This window comes from Balaenoptera musculus, chromosome 1 (assembly GCF_009873245.2).
Source record: "Balaenoptera musculus isolate JJ_BM4_2016_0621 chromosome 1, mBalMus1.pri.v3, whole genome shotgun sequence".
Taxonomy (NCBI): Eukaryota; Metazoa; Chordata; class Mammalia; order Artiodactyla; family Balaenopteridae; genus Balaenoptera; species Balaenoptera musculus.
Window position 1 is genome coordinate 169,817,649 of NC_045785.1, and position 18,457 is coordinate 169,836,105.

Below are 18,457 nucleotides of genomic sequence, written 5' to 3' on the forward strand. Positions count from 1 at the left end.
TTACCAAAAGAATGAGTGTTTTCCTCTAGAGAGAGTACTTCAAAATGTTTTTAAGAAGTTTAATAATGTTTCTTGGGGACTCAGAATCCTCATGCTTAGAAGGCACCGAAAGTTTTAAAGATGTAACAGATCTTCCTTGACTCTCTGCTTTTGATTCCCAGACACCAGCTGCTATTCATGTCTTCGCCATCACTAAGGAGGCCTCCGGTGTTACCCCAGTGTGAAAAGGCATCTGCAGTTTCCCGAAAATGGATTTATCTGCATGTTATTTAAAGCACCCCGCGCTAAAGAGTCGCTGGCCAGCGCCGTCGGCCTTATTATTTATTTAGGAACGCTTGATTGGAAGGAGAATGCTTTTGTGTAAACATGAATTGCCTGGCTCTTTCTTTGGGCTTCGGCTTCTTGTTTCCCAGCCCTAAAACATGGCTCTTTACCTATTTTGCTTCCATATCGTGGGCTGACTCCCAAGGCCTTTTCCCAAGGCTGGAGAACGTGGCAGCTTTCAAGAAGGTTTCGGTGGTGCCAACCCAAGCGACGTGTGGACTCCCAGCCCGAAGCACCTTCTGTCAGAGCTCTGCCGCAGCTGAAGGCCTTCGGGTCTGTCCCCAGCGGCTCTGCATTCAGGATTGTCCTTACCGATCGTCACCCCCCGCCTACACTGCCCTCTTCTCAGCAGGCCTCAGGGGCTGCATCACCGTGGACCGGCGTGATCTGAGTCCCAACGCCCACAGCCATTCTGCAAGTTTCATTTTTGGAAATCACCAGCGTTGCTTTGCCTCTCCTCCTGCTCCCAGGCTGGCGGCGTCATTTACTCTAGCTGTGTGGTTGAAACCCGAGCAAGAAGGTGTAATGTAAGTAGCAGAGGGAGTGTAAGCTTTCCTAGGGTCCTGCAAAATCAGTAAGAGTCAAGGGTATTGCAACTTGAATTCCAGCCTAGAAATGAAGGCACTTTGGAATTGATGCAACTGAAGACCTACTCCTATATTAGGCTCTCCTGGTCAATGTTATATTCCAAATATTTTTTTTCCTAAATTCAAAGTATTTCTCTCCTTTCCATGGATGAAGTAAACCCTCAAAGGAGAGTGTGTTAAAATAATTTCATGGCAGGCAGACATGTTTACACCTGGCTCTTTTTTTTTTTTCCAGTAGTTTAGCTAAACTTTTGGTCTTAGTTTTCAGAGGCTCAACCAGGCTCAGTGTGAGTTTTAAGGCATGGGGACTAGTAATACAAATAATGGATATTTTCAAAGCTTTGGTCCAGGTTTGTATAAACAACTTGCCCTTACTAGAGTATACAATTTTCATTAGGCATGTAGTTCTCTGAGGGCTTAGGACTGTGGTGTCTGCATCCTTATTTTCCCAGGAAGAGATGTTTGTTTAACTCCTCTTGGAAGATGCTCAATAATGAGGTGAATAAATGAATGACACCCCATCTCTTAAAAGAGGTCACTTTTGGCCCTTCACTTCCTGGTGTTTTCATCTGTTAGGAAATATATAGAGAAGCATAAAAGATTCTCAAAAGCATTCATGCCATTGATCCCAGTAGAAATGCCTTCAGTGAGTTCGGAGGGGGCCTTCCTTAACATTTTTGGTTATTTTCTATAATCACCTGATTTTCATTCTGTAATAGTTTCTGAAGCTGATATCTAATGTTTCCCCTAAGTGTTTAGAAACAATCTGGAAACTGGAATGAATAGGGCAGTTTTGAGGCATATTTTGCTTATCTTTCGTCTTCCTGTAGGGCTTTTGCCTCTTCTCCTTGTGAAGTTTTCTTTGTATGAGGATGTTGGCCAAATATCTAAAAACTCATGAAACAAACCAGAAAAGTCTTATAATTTCATAAGCAAATATGACTTAAATATCTTTGGTGTTTAGTTTTAATGTGCCAAGTGAAAGTTGGCATATTTTCATTTTGTTTTATTTGGAGTGAAAATCATCACAAACCATTACCCCTATTTCTGTATGTGCCCTAAAAGAAAACCCTGTTTTCTTACTGTTTGAAATGTCAGTAAATCCAACCCACTTAGTTTATGTAACTAACATGCAAAGAGTTTTAAAAAATTGTCTCTTGACAAATATGGCTAGGATGAAATATTTATTCCAAGCTTTTTACAAGGGATATGTCTCTACCAAATTCATCTTCCATTGGTATCATTTTGTATAAATAAGCCAGAGGAGTATTTATAGAGGCAGTAGCACATGGTATACGGTTTTGAGAGTTCCATGCATCAAGGTCGTTTCCATTCTCAAAACTGAAATACCTATGGGAATTGGGGGAATTTCAGGGTGTTTGTACTAGATAAGTAAAACAAACAAAACATGGATTATCCAATTATTGTTTATTCAGGAGCAAAATAAATCCAGTTCCTAAATATTTTGCTACCTGCCTTCCTCTCACATTCATTATCTACCCAAGCTAGTATGTTTACAAGCAAACAAAATAGCAAGGAAGATAATCAATAACATATTAAGAAATGCATTTTCAGTAAGCTTGGGGAAATAAGCCTGCATGTGGCAAATACATCCTTGAGTAATGGTCAAATTCTAACTTGTAGATTTAACTCAAGAGAAATGAACAGAGGCAAACTCTTCTTAGATTGTTTAAGACCTAGAGACAGGGAACAAAGAGAAACTCATTCCAGTGACTTAGAAATATTCACCTACCAAAGGGTTAAAAAAAAAAATCACAATAGAATTTCCATAGGGTTAAAAACAATCACAGTAGAATTTCCATAAAATCGTATTTCTGCTTTATATGAAATCTGTATGTCAACTAAACCTATTTGCCTAACATAAAATATATATTTGGTCTCATAACTTTATCATCAAATATATGTACAAATAGAGTAAAAAAGTGACAGTGAAGTAGTGACTGTTAAGTGTTCTCCCGTCATATTATTACCTCTCAATTCTCAGAAAGAATAAATGCAAATGAGAAGGAATGATTTGTGAAAACATGTGCCCTTTAAGGAAAGTTTTGAAAACATCTTTAGCAATAATTCTTGGTTTGCCCAATCTTACCTTTGCCTCTTCAATTCTTCCTACTCAGATCACTGACTCATTTTTTTGAGGCTCTACTATAAAGCAAGCTAGGGTGCTATTGTCAGAAAACTCATGGTCAAATGGGAAGACGGATGGATGGGTGTTGTTAACAAGGCAGCACGATAAGTGAGCTCAAGGGAAGACCCCTTACGAACCTTGAGCAGGGAGGATTCTAGGATCAGGCATTATCCTGGAGATGCTGAGTAGGAGGCAACCAGGTGAAAAAGGAACCCAGACTCCTCTAGGACTTGATAAAATTCTCCTCCCTGGGATGTACCGCCTTCTTTTTTTTTTAATTTTTTTATTTTTATTTTTGGCTGTGTTGGGTCTTCGTTTCTGTGCGAGGGCTTTCTCCAGTTGCGGCAAGTGGGGGCCACTCTTCATCGCGGTGCGCGGGCCTCTCACTATCGCGGCCTCCCTTGTTGCGGAGCAGAGGCTCCAGACGCTCAGGCTCAGCAGTTGTGGCTCACGGGCCCAGTTGCTCCGCGGCATGTGGGATCTTCCCAGACCAGGGCTCGAACCTGTGTCCCCTGCATTGGCAGGCGGATTCTCAACCACTGCGCCACCAGGGAAGCCCCATGTACCGCCTTCTTGAGTTCTTGTCTGTGAGATGCAGGCTGATGAGCATCTTTAATAGCTAGTTATTTGGGGGGAGATGTTGATGGCTACTGTCCATGATATTTCTCTTTAAATAGCAGATTTTGGGCAGTAATCTACTCAGGGGGCTCTTCTCTCATCTGCTAAAAAGTTGAGTTGCTAGGTTGAAATGTACTAGGAAAGGGGCTTAAGTTCATATCTGTTTCTGCTCAGTGGGTACAGAGTGGCTAGGCACATGCAGTGATATAATTAGTATAAAATAAAATATATTAAACATAAATCAATAGAGAAATTAGAAAACATAAAAAATAAAAATGTCTATTTGAAGGGATGGGAAAAGAGTGCCATTGTGATCAGGATAGAAGTGATTTAAAAAAAAAATAATTTGATAACTGGCCCTACACAGACCTAAAATTTTTCTGAAAATTCTTCTATTTTATCAAAATATTTCACTGTATTCTTAGAAGATTGGATGAACTTTCATCCAGGATCATTACCATGATCTCAATGCCTCAGTTGATCTGTGTGGTCATGGCGAGCTACAGACACTGGCTTTGGCTTCTGGCCAGTTGATGATGAGTGAAGTAAAGGCTATAGTTGTGCATTCTCCATTTCATCATGGGAATTAAATAGAGTGATTCTGACTTCAGGGTTAGCAGTTTAGAGCCTTCTATGGACACTAACCTCTCTTTACATTAAAAAAAAAGAAAAGAAAAAAGATTTGCGCTGGTGACTCAATACCCAAGCCGGATGTGCTGTATTGTGCTGCTTCCTATAAAAGAAATAGCAGAGGAACTAATGAGCCAATAGGCTACATGTTGTTTTGCAGGATGATTCGACCACTTTAGCTCCCATCATGAATCTCCAATAAAGGGAGTGGAGGTTCTGGGGGAATATATTGTCAATAAGAATTCTATTTTTTATTGAAATAAAAGGGCTTCTTAATTGAAAGAAAGCTTGCCCTGAATATGATAACATTCAGGTGCTTATTCACTGTGACCCTTTGAGTGGAGTTTGGGGTCAATTACACCACCATCACTGGATGATGCCTTAGCCTCTCTTTTGGTTGGAGACTGACCTTTTCTCTTTTCTGGTTGCTTCCCAAGGTGTGTTATAGAAAAGACAGCGGATGGGAAGATTGTGTTCAAACTTACAATATCTGAGAAAGAGACCATGTTTTATTACCGCACAGTAAATGGTTTGCAGCCTCCAATAAAAGTAATGACACTGGGGAGAATTCTTGTGAAGAAATGGATTCATCTTAGTGTGCAGGTGAGTAAAATAAAAAATATTTAATGTTTGGTTAAACACAGGGATCCATCTTCCTTTCTTTCCTTTAAATGGCATCTTCCCATCAGATTTGAACCTTTCAGATTTCAGCTATGTGTAAATGACAACTAAAGAAAAACAATATTTAAATGACCTAATGATGTATCTCTTGGTATACCAGAATTTCCCCCTCAAAATTACTGTGAACATGCCCACAGAAGGCTAGGACAATCCCATTTGGGGTAATATCCTCAGGAAATGTTTGTTTTATTTGCTTAGTGTGTTTTATTTTGTTCAAAAACGTGGAAGGGCTCTTTTGCGGTCTAGTTCTAATTTTACTAGTCTTGGCAGTATTAAGACCCCTGCCTGGTTTTTACAGCGGTTTTTGGTGGATAGCATCTGATGATATGAATACAATTTGGCTGTTGTGTTAAAATGCTGACCTTAGAACTAATGAACTTTACACATCAGACACCCTACAGGTGTTATATTATTACTTTAGTTGTCAACCACAGTTTGTATTCGCCTTAGAAGCTGCTAAAGACTGAGATAACTGTGAGATGGTTGGTATTTTATAGTTGTCAGGAATGGAAACAGTTTATTCTTTGGTTTCTTTAGGGCTCTGGAATGGTCCATTGCAGCTTAAGTCACCCTTGCCTTTTATACCAGAGGTACCCTGTACTGTAGTTCTCAGTATATGCTCTCATAGGTGTGCTCAAATGTGGTCCATGCAAAGCCCATTTGCACTAGAGGACATCTGTACCCTCATGCACTTTATGAAAATAATCTTTGATTTCTCACATTTTTCCCCTCACCCTGAAGCAGGTAGACTTCCTTATGTTACTTACCAGGGTTCTTGACCTCCTTAATCAATAGAAATTGATAAGAGGCCAGACAAGAAATTCAGGCAAGGCTTTACTGGGGCCCCTGCTGCAGCCGCAGGGAGCAAGAACAAGCAACAGATTCTCTTGCTTGCTCCCTGAAGGGGGGTCGAGCTGATTCCTCATATGGGGTGAGGGTAGGGGTGTGTCCAGGGATCGGGCCAGAGGGGTGGCTTAGGTATTCTGCCCACCCCCTTGGTGGTGCTGTGTGCAGGGAGCATGCGCAGTCCCCTGCTTTTGCTCTGACTCTTCAGAAGTGGCAGTTGGTTTTTTTTGGTCTTTTTGTATCTTGTCCATAATTTGCCCCAACTGGACATGTACGCAGTTATTTTTAGTCCCTTATCGTTTCTTTCTTTATATTTTGTTGCTCCAGGAAACATTTGTCCAGGTGTAAGCACTGCAGCAAAGGGTCCCAGGTTCCAGCCTATCTCACTTAGAAGGTCTTGAAAATTGTTATTTGGATTTTAAAGTCTCTTTCAGCGTAGCTACTGTTATTGAGGATGTAAATACACTTGAAACATACCTTTGTTTGGCCTGGTAGTAAGTATGATATTCTGCCATGAATGTGCACTGCAATGCATTAAAAGCCTGAGGAAGAACATTTAAAATAGAAATGCAGAGAATTAGCAATGATTGATGTCCATAGGATGGTATTGACACAGTGGTATTCAGTCATCATGTTAGACTTATCTACTCTGCTTTTCATTAGGATATGAGTTTAGAAAATTCGGTTGTCAGGACGCAGAGGTTTCCATGCCACCAGGGTTGAAAGGACCTACAAAAAGATAGGTCACGTCTGACATCTATAGCATATGATGGATTCAGTGTGTCATGCTTGCCTCTCATTTGTTCAGTAGTTAGCAGATAGGGGACTAATTTGTTCTATATCTTGTCCATTCCACCCACTGACCAGACCAACAGAATTGGGTTATAACGTTTCCATATAAAAAATGGAAATAGAAACCACTGCAGAGGGGCTTCCCTGGCGGTCCAAAGGTTAAGACTCTGTGCTTCCACTGCAGGGGACGCAGGTTTGATCCCTTGTTGGGGAACTAAGATCCCTTGTGCCGCTGTGTGGCCAAAAAAAAAAAAAAAAAAAAGAAACCACAGAAGACTGAAGAAATGGAATCTTCAAACGATGTTGAATAGCTATATTTGTCGCATATTTTTATATCAACAATGACGAAAAAAATGCTTTTTACTTGCCTTTATTTTGCCTTATTCATGAAAATGTGCCATGTTTTGGCAGGCAGTAGTACATTAAAAGCTTTACAAAGAAAGTTTAAAATTCCAAATGTGAAGAGGTAACCATGACTGAATTACTCCCCTGGGAGTCAAATGCTCTTCGAGTGCCTATTGGAATCAGCATTATCATTTCAATACATGTCAAATATGAGTCACTTCCTAGTTTAGGCAAAATTTCTTTATAAATCTTTAAATCTTCCCCTTCTTTCAAGAAAAGGTTAAAGTACTTATGATTCAATGAGACTGCTTTATTTCATAACTGACTATCAAGAGAAAACTTGTCCTATCCAATTTGTGTTCTTCTTTTATTTACTTACTTTTACATAAGTTTCCCCCCCCCCCATTCTACATTTTACGTTAAAACTACCGAATGAAACAGTCATAAATCATTAGAAAAGCCATGCAGATCGGTTATTTATTCATCTGGCATTTATTGATAAATTTGGGGGTACCCAGCATTATGGAGACCTGGATTCATTCAAATAAAAATTAAAGAGCAATTCTTTAAATTGGAGTTCTGCATAGGGTTCCTTTAAACTGGAAACAAGTCTGAATACATTTAAGATATTACCATATTTATAATAACCCATATTATAGATGTTTAATAAAGAATGTGCTCATTCCTTGGAAGTTAATACAAAAAGCAGTGGGAAGAATAAGGGATGAGGAGTAGAGAAATCTGACTCAGGTAATGCTACTCAGTAGTCTTAACAAATACACTTGACTCAGTTTTCTTACTTATGTAGTAAGAGGATAGGACTAGATGAACAAAACAAGACTTCCTGGAATTCTACGTTAAAAAGTAAGTGAGTTTTAAAGTATGGAAAGCTGTTAAGTTGTGTAGGGTTGTCTAGACAGAGATGGTAAGTGACAGAGCTTCCTCCTCAACTGACGATCGGGTTTGTGCTTTTTTCTGCTTCCCCCTGCGATCTGGTATTTACACAGAAACATTTTTTGGTAGATTTCATAGCCAAGATATGGACAAATGCAGCTTGTAACTCTTTCACTATTTAACTGCAAAGAACATACTTTAATACGAAATGTAACTTATTCTCTGTTGCCTTATAATATAGTGCATCCAAATTCTGTTTGATTTTGGGATTAGGGACTTCATAATGCTGGGCATAGGCTAGAACACATACTTGATAATCTGGCTTAGTCAAGTTTAAAATTGCAAGTCTGTAGTTAATGTGTATGCATATATTTTTACTCATCCTCCAATATGGCCACAATCAACGAATTTACATGGTATGTGCGTGTGTGTATATAAAAATAAAACATCTTTACTCATGGAGTTGGCTCAGAATTTAACTTAGAAAGACACAGTGACATAAAATTAATTAACCAGTCTGACCTTACACCTTACCTCAGACAGTTCACTCAGTATCAGCTTTCCATCAGTAAAATCAGAATTCTAATTTACCAAATCCAGAAAAAGAAATGAGTTTTAAATAATTAAATCCCTGGGCAAAAAAAAAGATGCTAGGAAGAGCCAGACATACCAAATGTTGGAGGTCTAGTTTCCTAAACAAAAAATGCCTGATGTTACAGTAATGGATCTAACAGCTTTTATTCAAGAACTAGCATTTTGAAGCTTCAACCTGTTGGAAAATGATTAGTTTTTAAATTAATATTCATTCAGGGACTTGAATCTGACATGATTGCCAATTTAAATTTCACTTTGGAGTTTAATATATTGGCTATTTCAAATTATATCAAGCTGAAATTCGTTATATCATATTTTTTGTACTAAAACTGGAAAAAAATCAATTCAGACTTTTTACTATCGAATGGGGAACACTGATAACATTAGAAGATTTTTTTTAGAGCTTAGTTTTCATATTGAATCAGCACGTTATAGTTATTTTAAGAGACCTCTTCGGATTTTCTTTTTTTAAAAAAAAGTTTTGAAATATGTAAAAGGATTTTACTTCAGCAGTTTGTTAGGGCTTGTGGGTAGTACAACTTGGAAGTATATTGACATTTAGTTGCACATCATTTAAAAGTAAAACCTCAGAGTTTTATGAAACTCTGAAAACTGTTTTCCCTTAAGTAGGTCTACACATTTTATAGGACAAATAGCATTAAAGAATCATTAGTATAGTAACCCGTTAGTAATTATGCTAAAATGCAGTCAAACAATTATATACTTTAATTAGAAGCTGATGAAATACTGCAAGTATGGACGCAAGAAATAGTTTAGCAGTGGGGCTTTTCGCATCATCTCTGCTATTTTGAGGGCTCCTTGATACACTGACGAGTCAAGAGCCACAGATGGTCCTAGCTACAATAAAGTGAAAAAGAGCAGTTCTAATCTGATACAGTGAAGGAAAAAAAATGCATGGGTAAATAAAGTTATAGGGATCAACAGACGAAGAATAGGAGTTTCATAATCATAGTTTGTTCATGAAAAATATTCTTCGATTTATGTATTCAATCTGAAAAAGGGAAACTATTGATGGTTCTGGAGAAAAAGAAAATGCAATTTAACCAACATTTGTTAGAATAGATAAACCAACTCTCTCAATTAATCTCTGGAGTGTATGCCCATGTGCACACTTTATAAAGGTATTGCCATGTCTCTATTGATTGAGGGAACATAAAACGTCCTCGCAGCCTTATGGAAGCTTCCTCATTCATTTCAGCAAGCTCTGTGTACTGGGATTCTCATGGGAGCACCACCTCGGCTCCCAGCACAAGAGAATCTCAATCCATATCGTTCCTTTAATAATTTTCATTGCTTTAAACTGTAACTATTTACATGTATATGAAAGCCTTCTGTTTGTAGCTAGCCAACTGAATATCACCCAAGTTAGGGGAATAGTTTGTTATTCAAAATGAAGTAAAGATCAATAGAATTTAACAAAGCTTTTCAGAATAATCAGCTGAAAATGATGATAATAGTAACAGCTGTGGTTATTGAGCACTGACTAGGTGTACTGGATTCAACAAGGAGCCTTAGAGAGGTTAAATTATCTGCCGGAGTTTACAGTCTCAATTTTCTCTGACCTATACCTAAAAAAATAATAAGTTGCTGTGAACCTAGGTCACTGTGAAGACAGAGGAAGTAGTTAATTATCAAAGTTCTCTGAACTCCCCCTGACAAAAACCAAGAACTGAAACAAGACATATTTGTAAAGTAAATAGAAATGAATTTTCATACATTTGTACATATTTGTAATGCTTCACATATTTACATGATTTGTACAAGTAATTCAAATCAATATAGTTTACAATTATATCTCTCAGTGATACAGGTGCCTTAACTATATAACAATATAATTTTATATACAGTTCTGCTCAATATCTTTTTGGTTTATGACAGTCAGGAAAGACTATAGTGGATTAAAGAAAAAGAATACTCCACTTAACCCACCCAGATCACCTGATCCATGGCATACAGAACCAAGCCTTTTGGAAGGATACCTTAAAAATAAGGGGGAATTCTTCCCACTTGATTATGGAGAAAGGTAAAACCCTCCAAGTAAAAAAGTAAAAATTATTCTCTGTACATTTTTGCATGAGACTTTAAACTATAATATTTAGCCGAAAGGCAACGTTTAATTCTTGATACTTTACTTAAAATTTGTACAACCCTAGGAAAATTATGTAGCTCCTTGAAATGATAGATACCTGTGACAATTGGGAACAAAGATAAACCCAGCCTATTTAGCTTCTACTGTAAATGACATGTAAAGAAAATAATGTCTGATAAAGTACTTTATAGTCTGCTGTGATGGAGCTTACAGTCTATTAGAAGGAAAAGACAGACAATCACACCAAGGAAAACCAAATTATAACTGTGCTATGTTCTATGGGATCATCTGAAGGACAGTTTGATCAAATCTCTGAAGTCAAGGAAGGCTTACTTTGAAGAAATTGTATTAGATATGTGTATTAGGTTGCTAGGCCTGCCCTAAAAAATCACCGAGTAGCTTAAAAAAACAAAAATGTATTCTCTCCCAGTTCTGGAGGCCAGAAGTCTGACATTAAGGTATCTGCAAGACCATGCTCTTGCTAAAACTTATAGAGGAGTAGCCTCACTTGCTTCTTCTAGCTTCTGGTGTTTGCCAGAAATCCTGAGTTTTCAGATGCATCAGCCTCATCTCTGCCTCCGATATCACATGGCCATCTCGTCCCCTGTGTGTGTGTGTGTCAGTGTCTCCTCTTTCTGTAAGGACACCAATTATACTGGGTTAGGATCCAACCTAATCAGTATGACTTCACCTTAACTTGATTATATCCACGAAGACTCTGTTTCCAAATAAGGTCATAGTCACAGACATGGGGGGTTAGGACTTCAATCTGTCTTTTGTGGGGGGACTCAATTTAACTGATAATAATATATATTCAAAAGAACATATAAGATTGAACTAGGTGACCAGAGTAGAGAAGAACATTTCATCCGTGCATAGCAAATAGTGCAGATGCCCTTTTGTAAAAGGGACTTTGTTGCATGTGAGATACTGAAAGGCCAGTGGAGGTGGAGGGCAGCAGCCGAAGTGGAGCAGCATGTGAAATGTAGCCAGAGCCATTGGAAGATGCTACGTTTTAAAGATCATTGTTGGCCGTGTTAAAGTGTTTTCAAGAGAACTCTACTGAAATGCTTTATGCAGGGAACAGGGGATGAGGGAAGAAGTGGGGGGAAGGAAGGAAAATGTATGGCCTGAGCAGATTATCTTTTCAGAAGGACCATGTTGGTTGCACTGAAGGAGAACAGTTTGCATGAGGACAGGAAAAAAGTGTTGTTAGGTGACTCTTAGAGCCCAAGTGAGATACCTTGAACCATGATGGCAATAGCAGATACACAGAGAAGTGGTCAGCTTTGAAAGCTATTTAGGAGTTAAAATCAAAGGGCTTGTTGCTGGAAGGAAAGTAGAGGTTAAGGTAAAGGGAGATGATAAATCCCAGATTTCTGGCTTGGATGATTGTATGACTAATGGTTTCATTTGCCCAAGGAGAAACACTGGAAGAGAATCAGGTTTTTGATATTTAGTACTTACAAGCTAGACTGCAGCTCAGAGCGATATTTCTTAACTCTAGAGATCATTAGCATCATTGAGAAACTTTCAGAAATATTCAGATGGCCACACTCCATTGTGTCTTCATTGGTCTGGGGTGGGGCCCAAGTATTATGTCTTGTTCTCCTTCCTTCCTTGATGGATTACAAAGTGTATAACAAAATAAAATAATCAGAGTTTAAGGCAGGAAATGACTCATTCCATTTCAGGTATGTCAGGAAAGATGCATAAAGAAGGTAGTATCTGAGTTAACTATTGAAGGAAAAATAGGCTTTTAATAGGTGGAGAAGAGGAGGAAGGAAGAAATTCTACATAGCAGGAATAGGTGAGCAATGCCAGGAAGATGAAAATAGCAAAAGATGTTAGTAAGCCTCAGGGGGTCTGAGTTTCTTAGAAAGAAATATATCATGTGTTAAATGAAAGAGGCTGGAAAAAGTGGCTCAGAGTTCTACATAGAGCTATGAAGTCTTTTGTTTTTGTTTCTCACTCTGACAGACAACCCACGTTTTTTCACCTGCTCCTAATCCAATCTATTTCATAACTATTATTCTCCATTAGTATATACACTATATATATATATATATATATATACACCAAAAGAAAAGGTTTGTCTAGCTGATGTATGCAAAGAGATGAACACACCTGTCATTGTAGTATTTACCCTTTACAAGTCTGAATGTTATCAGTCTAATATTTCATAGCAAAAATTTAAGTTCAGGAAGACCTTTCCTCTGGAAAAACCTCTAATCAAAATCTAAAGCAAGCTATGGATAAATTAATATTTAAACTTAGAAACCGATAGTTGAAGAATTTAGCAATTTTTTTCTGGTAGAAAATGGTTGATTCTCAGCCAATAGCTAGAAAATGTACAATATATACAAAAGGAAAATATACTACTAAAATTGAAAATTGTGATAAAAAGAAAAGTATTTTCCAATGTCTTCTTGTTTCAACAATCTCTGGTCCTCCAAATGCCACTATGGTAATTCTCTCAAATTTGTAATGGTTAAAATTTGATGGTAATGCTTTTTAAAACCTATATTATCTAATGGAATTGTCATTTATATTATATCACTTTCATCTAAAAGCCAAATATAACAAGACAGATAATTTTTGCTTCTTTTGAGGGTAGGCATTTTTGTGCCCACGGGGCTAACTGAAGCCTTCAGTTATACATGAACAATTCCCACTAAAGTCAAAAAGAAGAGCGCGCATATAACCTAGGGCAGAATTTGGCCTATGGTATGTATTGCTTGGTAATGGAAGAGAGAATATGACTTTATTTAAACATGGCCTTGAATAGTTTTATTTTCCCATATATTTTCCCTTGGTATTTCTCTCTCTCAAATGCAACGTTCAAAAATATTCCAAGCAGCTGTATTGTTCTGGATGCATAATAAGAGCATATGTTCAGGATACCAGTTTAGATATCTCTAAGCCAAAGAAAGAACAGTTAAAATAAAACAAATTATAAAAACTTTTCCAAGAATGGAAAGGCTTTAATAGATTTGCTAATCTTCTGATTATTTAATTACAGCAGAGAAAAAATGATATTTATATATATAATATATACAATTATGTGTGTATGTATGTCAATATATATTTTTTGTAAGTATTCATATCAGGAAAAGCAGTTTCATTCTGCTTTCTAAAGATTACATGAGATAATCCCTGAAAAACATTGTATATTCTAGAAGTAGAAAACTAGTTGGATTCTTTTGTTTGTGATTTGTGTTCATGGTTCTCAATCTAGGGAGAAAAGAAAGAAAGGAAAAAGGAAAGGGCAGGGAAAGGACAGAAGGCATTCCAGTTGGGGGTCGGGGAGGGGAGGAGAGCCAGAGACGAGGGGCTGGAAGAGGAGACTCAGCTCATGCCAGTTTCACTGTAGTGGGGTTGACCAAGAAAGTTTAGATTATGGATGTACAGTATGTAATTTTAAGTTTGTTGTTTTCTGGGATGCAAATCCCTTGTGTTGTTGTAGTTATTTGGCCAAAATCGATTACAGGTAGCTATTTTGAGGGGTTTGGTACCTTAGGGAATTTATAGAAAAGAGTTGGGTTCAATGTTTGGGTTGAATGAGAGGTAGCAGTAAACTGGAAATAAGATGAATTCTGTGGGAATACACATTGGGACAAATGGTGACCATTATTATTTAATCCCTTAAAATACCTGTAGCAATCTCAGGCAGAACATCTCAAAGTTTGTGGGACGAGGCTTTTATAAATATTAAAGAGAAGTGAGACCCAAGAAATTTTGAAAACTGGGGAACACTAAACTTGGAGAGGTCCAGTGTAGATAGTGCTTCTTTGTTTATTTTTAATTAACTTTTTTTGAGATAATTGTCGACTCGCAAACATTTGTGAGAAATAATACTGAGAGATCCCAAGTATCCCTTACCCAAGGGTAACATCTTGCAAAACTATAGTATAATATCACAACCAGGATACTGACATTGATACAATCCACCCCCTTTATTTAGACTTTCCATTTTTCTTGACTTGTTTGTGTGTGTAGTTCTATACAGTTTTATCACATATGTAGATTTGTGGCTCCATCATAGTCAAGATAAAGAACAGTTCTATTACCATAAGGCTACCCCAAATTTCCCTTTTATAAACACACCCAACTTGTTCCTTACTTCACCACAGATTTCATTTTTAAAATATATTTCAGGGCCTGTGCCTTTCCATATAAGTTTTAGAATAAATTTACCTGTGTCTACAAATGTCTTGTTGGGATTTTGTTAGGAATTTCATCACATCTATAGATCAACTTGGGGAGAATTGGTATCTTTTACTATGCTGAACCTTTCAATACATGAACAATTTAGATCTTTGATTTCTTTTATTGGTATTTTGTAATTTTCAGCATACAGATCCTGTGCATGTTTTGCTAAGTTTATTCATAAGTGTTTAATTTTCTTTGGAGTGATTGAAATTGGTTATAGGTTTTAAATTTTAGTTCCCACATATTTTTTGTTATAATACAGAAAATGTTACTGATTTGGGGGGGCTTGATCCTATATTTAAAAACCTTGCTGAACTAACTTATCAGTTCTGAAAGTTCTTTTGTAATTTGTTGGGATTTTCTACATAGACAATCATGTTGCCTGCAATTAGGAGCAGTTTCTTTCTTTCCAGTCTGTGTGATTTTTATTTTTTTATTTCTTTGTTGCAATAGCTAGAATTTCTAATACTATGCTGAATAAGAGTGGTAATAACAAACATCTTTTTGTTACTGATCTTAGGGAGAAAACATTCAGTTTTTCACAAATAAGTATAACGTTAGCTGTAGATGCTCGTCATCATGTTGAGGAAATTTCCCTTTATTGCTAATTTACTAAAAATTTTCATCATAATGAGTGTTGGATTTTGTTAAAGTCCTTTTCTGCATCATTTGATATGATTTTTCTTCTTTAGCCTGTTAATCTGGTTGGTTACACTGATTGATTTTCAAATGTTTAACCAACTTTACATACCTGGGATAAATTCGACTTGGCCATGATGATTCCTTTTATATGCTGCTTGATTGGATTTACTAATATTCTTCTGAGGAATTTTCCATCTATATTCATGAGCTGTATTGATCCATAATTTTCCTTTCTCGTACTATCTTTTGGTATTAGGTTAATGCTATCCTCATAAAATGAGTTGGGAAGTGTTCCCTCCTATTCTGTTTTCTGAAATAGATTATGTAAAATTAGTGTTAATTCTTCCTTAAATGTTTGGTAGGCATCTCCAGGTTTAGTGAAGCTGTTTGGAGATCTCATATTTGGCGATCTTTATTTAAATTGAATTTCTTTAATTCAGATTGTCTATTTTATCTTGGTTGATTTTAGGTAGTTTGTGGTTTTCAGACAATTAGTCTATTTCTTCTAAGATGTTGAATTTATGACTGTAATATTATTCATCTTATATTTTATTACCCCATATCATTTTACTGGCTATAGGATCTAAAGTGATATCACCTGCTTCATTATTGATATTATTTGTGTCTTCTCTCTTATAATTGTTAGTCTTGCTAAAAGTTTATAATTTAATTGATATTTTTGAAAAACCACATTTTTGTTTCCTTGATTTTTCTCTATTGTTTAGCTATCCTCAGTTTCATTGATTTCTGCTTTTATATTTATTATTTCCTTCTGTCTGCTTGATTTGTGCTTATTTTGCTCTTTTTCTGGGGTTTCTTGAGGTAAGAACTTAGATTGATATTTCCAGACCTTTTCTCTTCTTAAAAGCAAGCAGTAGGTTTAGTGCTGTGATTTAGTGTGTAATTTAATTTAATGTTTAATTTAGTGTTGTAAATATTCCTCTTTGTACTGCTTTAGCTGTATCACAAATATTTTAGTATGTTGTATTTTCATTTTTATTCAGTTCTATGTATTTTTTATTTTTGTTGAGACTTCTTTGACTCATGCATTAATTACAAGTAGGTTGTCTAATTTCCAAGCTTTTGAAGATTTAACAGAATTATATTTCTGATATTGATTTCCAATTTGAATCCATTGTGGTCAGAAAAAACACTGTTTGGTTTCAGTTCTTTAAAATTTGCTGAGTTTTTAAAAAATGGTCCAACGTTCTTGGTGAACGTTCTGTGAGCACTTGAAATTAATGTGTATTCTGCTGGTGCATAGCATGTTTTTTATATATATATATATATATATAAAACATATATATATATATATATATTCTGTATGTATTTATTTATATTCTGTGTATATATCAATTATCTATCTAATTTTAATCCACTCTGCCAATCTCGGTCATTTATTTGGTGTATTTAGACCATTTACATCTAAGCTTCTTAATGATGTGATAGACTTATGTCTGCAATTTTGTCATTAGTTCTTTCTTCTGATTTTGGTTTTTCTGTTTTACTTTTCTTATCTTGCTGTGGGTTACTTGAACACATTTTAGGATTCCATCTTTATTTATAACATTTTTGGTGTATCTTTTTGTATAATGTTCTTAGTGGCTTAGGTATTACAGTATATATAATTAACTTAGTCTACTGACATTGATGTTTTGCCACTTAAGTTGAAGTGTAGAAACTTTACTTCCATTTAGGTCCCTTTACCTACACTGCTTTTTAAGTATAATTGTCTTGAGTGTTTCCTCTCCATACATTGAGCACCACATCAAATGGTGTTAAAGTTTTTGCTTTGACCATCAAATATTATTTAATAAACTTACGATAAGCATAGTTTATGTATTTACTCCTAATATTACTCATTCTGATGTTCTTATTTTCTTCCTGAAATTCTAAACCTTTTGTTGTCATTTTGTTTCTGTTTAAAGGACTTTCTTTAGTCCCTCTTTAAGAGTGGGCTGGATGAAAACAAATTCTCTTAGTTTTCATTCAACTGAGAATGTGTTGATTTTCCCTTCATTCCTAAAGGATATTTTTGCTGAATGTAAAATTTGTGATTGAGAGTTAATTTCTTTCATTACTTGAAAAACGTTGTCCCACTCCTTCTGGCCTCCATCGTTCAGGTGAGAAACCTGTTGTAATTTGAATTGATATTCCCTTATAAGTTTTGCATCATTTTCCTGTGGCAACTTTCAAGAGTTTCTCTTTGTGCTTTGTTTTCAGAAGTTTAATATTGAATTCCTTGGCATGAATTTCTTTGGTATTATCCTATTATTTGGAGTTTGCTCAGCCTTTTGAATCTGTATGTTTATGTCTTTTGCCATTTTTCAATGTTTTCAGACAATATTTCTTTCAATATATTTTCAACGTCACTCTCCTCTATGATTCTAATTATATAGATATTATCTTTGTTATTGTCCCACAGATCCTTGAGGCTCTCTTCATTTTATTTCTTTTAATATTTTTTTCTCTTTTGTTTCAATTTAGGTAAATACCATTGATTTGTCTTCAAGTTCACAGTTTCTATTCCATCATCTTAACTTTACTCTTGAGTCCATATAACAAGTTTTTTAATTGTTGTCTCAAAGTTTTGTTTAAAAATAATTCTTAAATTTCCATTTGGATCTTTTATTATAACTTCTATTACTTTGCTGAGATTTTCTCTTCTTTCTTCATTCACTGTGAAAGAATTCACAATTTCTTGTGGAAGTATTTTTATGCTTTTAAATCCTTATCAGATAATTCTTCTATCTGATTCATCTCAGTGTTGGTATTGGTAGATTTTCTGTTCTCATTCAAGTCATAGTTTTTCTGGTTATTTGTATGACACGTGACTTTTATTTTATCCTGGACATTTTGGATACTATATTATGAGACTCTGGCTCCAGTTTACTTTTTGTTTTATCATTAGGCTGTCCCCCTATTGAGATGTGACACAGTGGCCAGGTGAATGTGTATGTTCAGCTTCCCACCTGTCCCTGTCACCACCACCTCACTGGTGGCCTTGTTGCAGATGACGGGTTGGAAGGTTAG

General features: G+C 36.2%; 1 protein-coding gene across 2 annotated transcripts in view; it reads left to right on the top strand.

Annotated features, from left to right (window-relative positions):
• The first annotated feature begins 366 nt into the window (after positions 1–366).
• USH2A (usherin) overlaps positions 367–18,457 on the top strand; it is an 816,496-nt gene continuing 798,405 nt past the window's right edge. For both annotated transcript variants that reach the window (XM_036853226.1, XM_036853215.1), the window contains exons 1-2: positions 367–851; positions 4,746–4,911. In XM_036853226.1, the coding sequence (XP_036709121.1) occupies positions 367–851; positions 4,746–4,911 (651 nt within the window). The remainder of the gene's footprint in view (positions 852–4,745; positions 4,912–18,457) is intronic.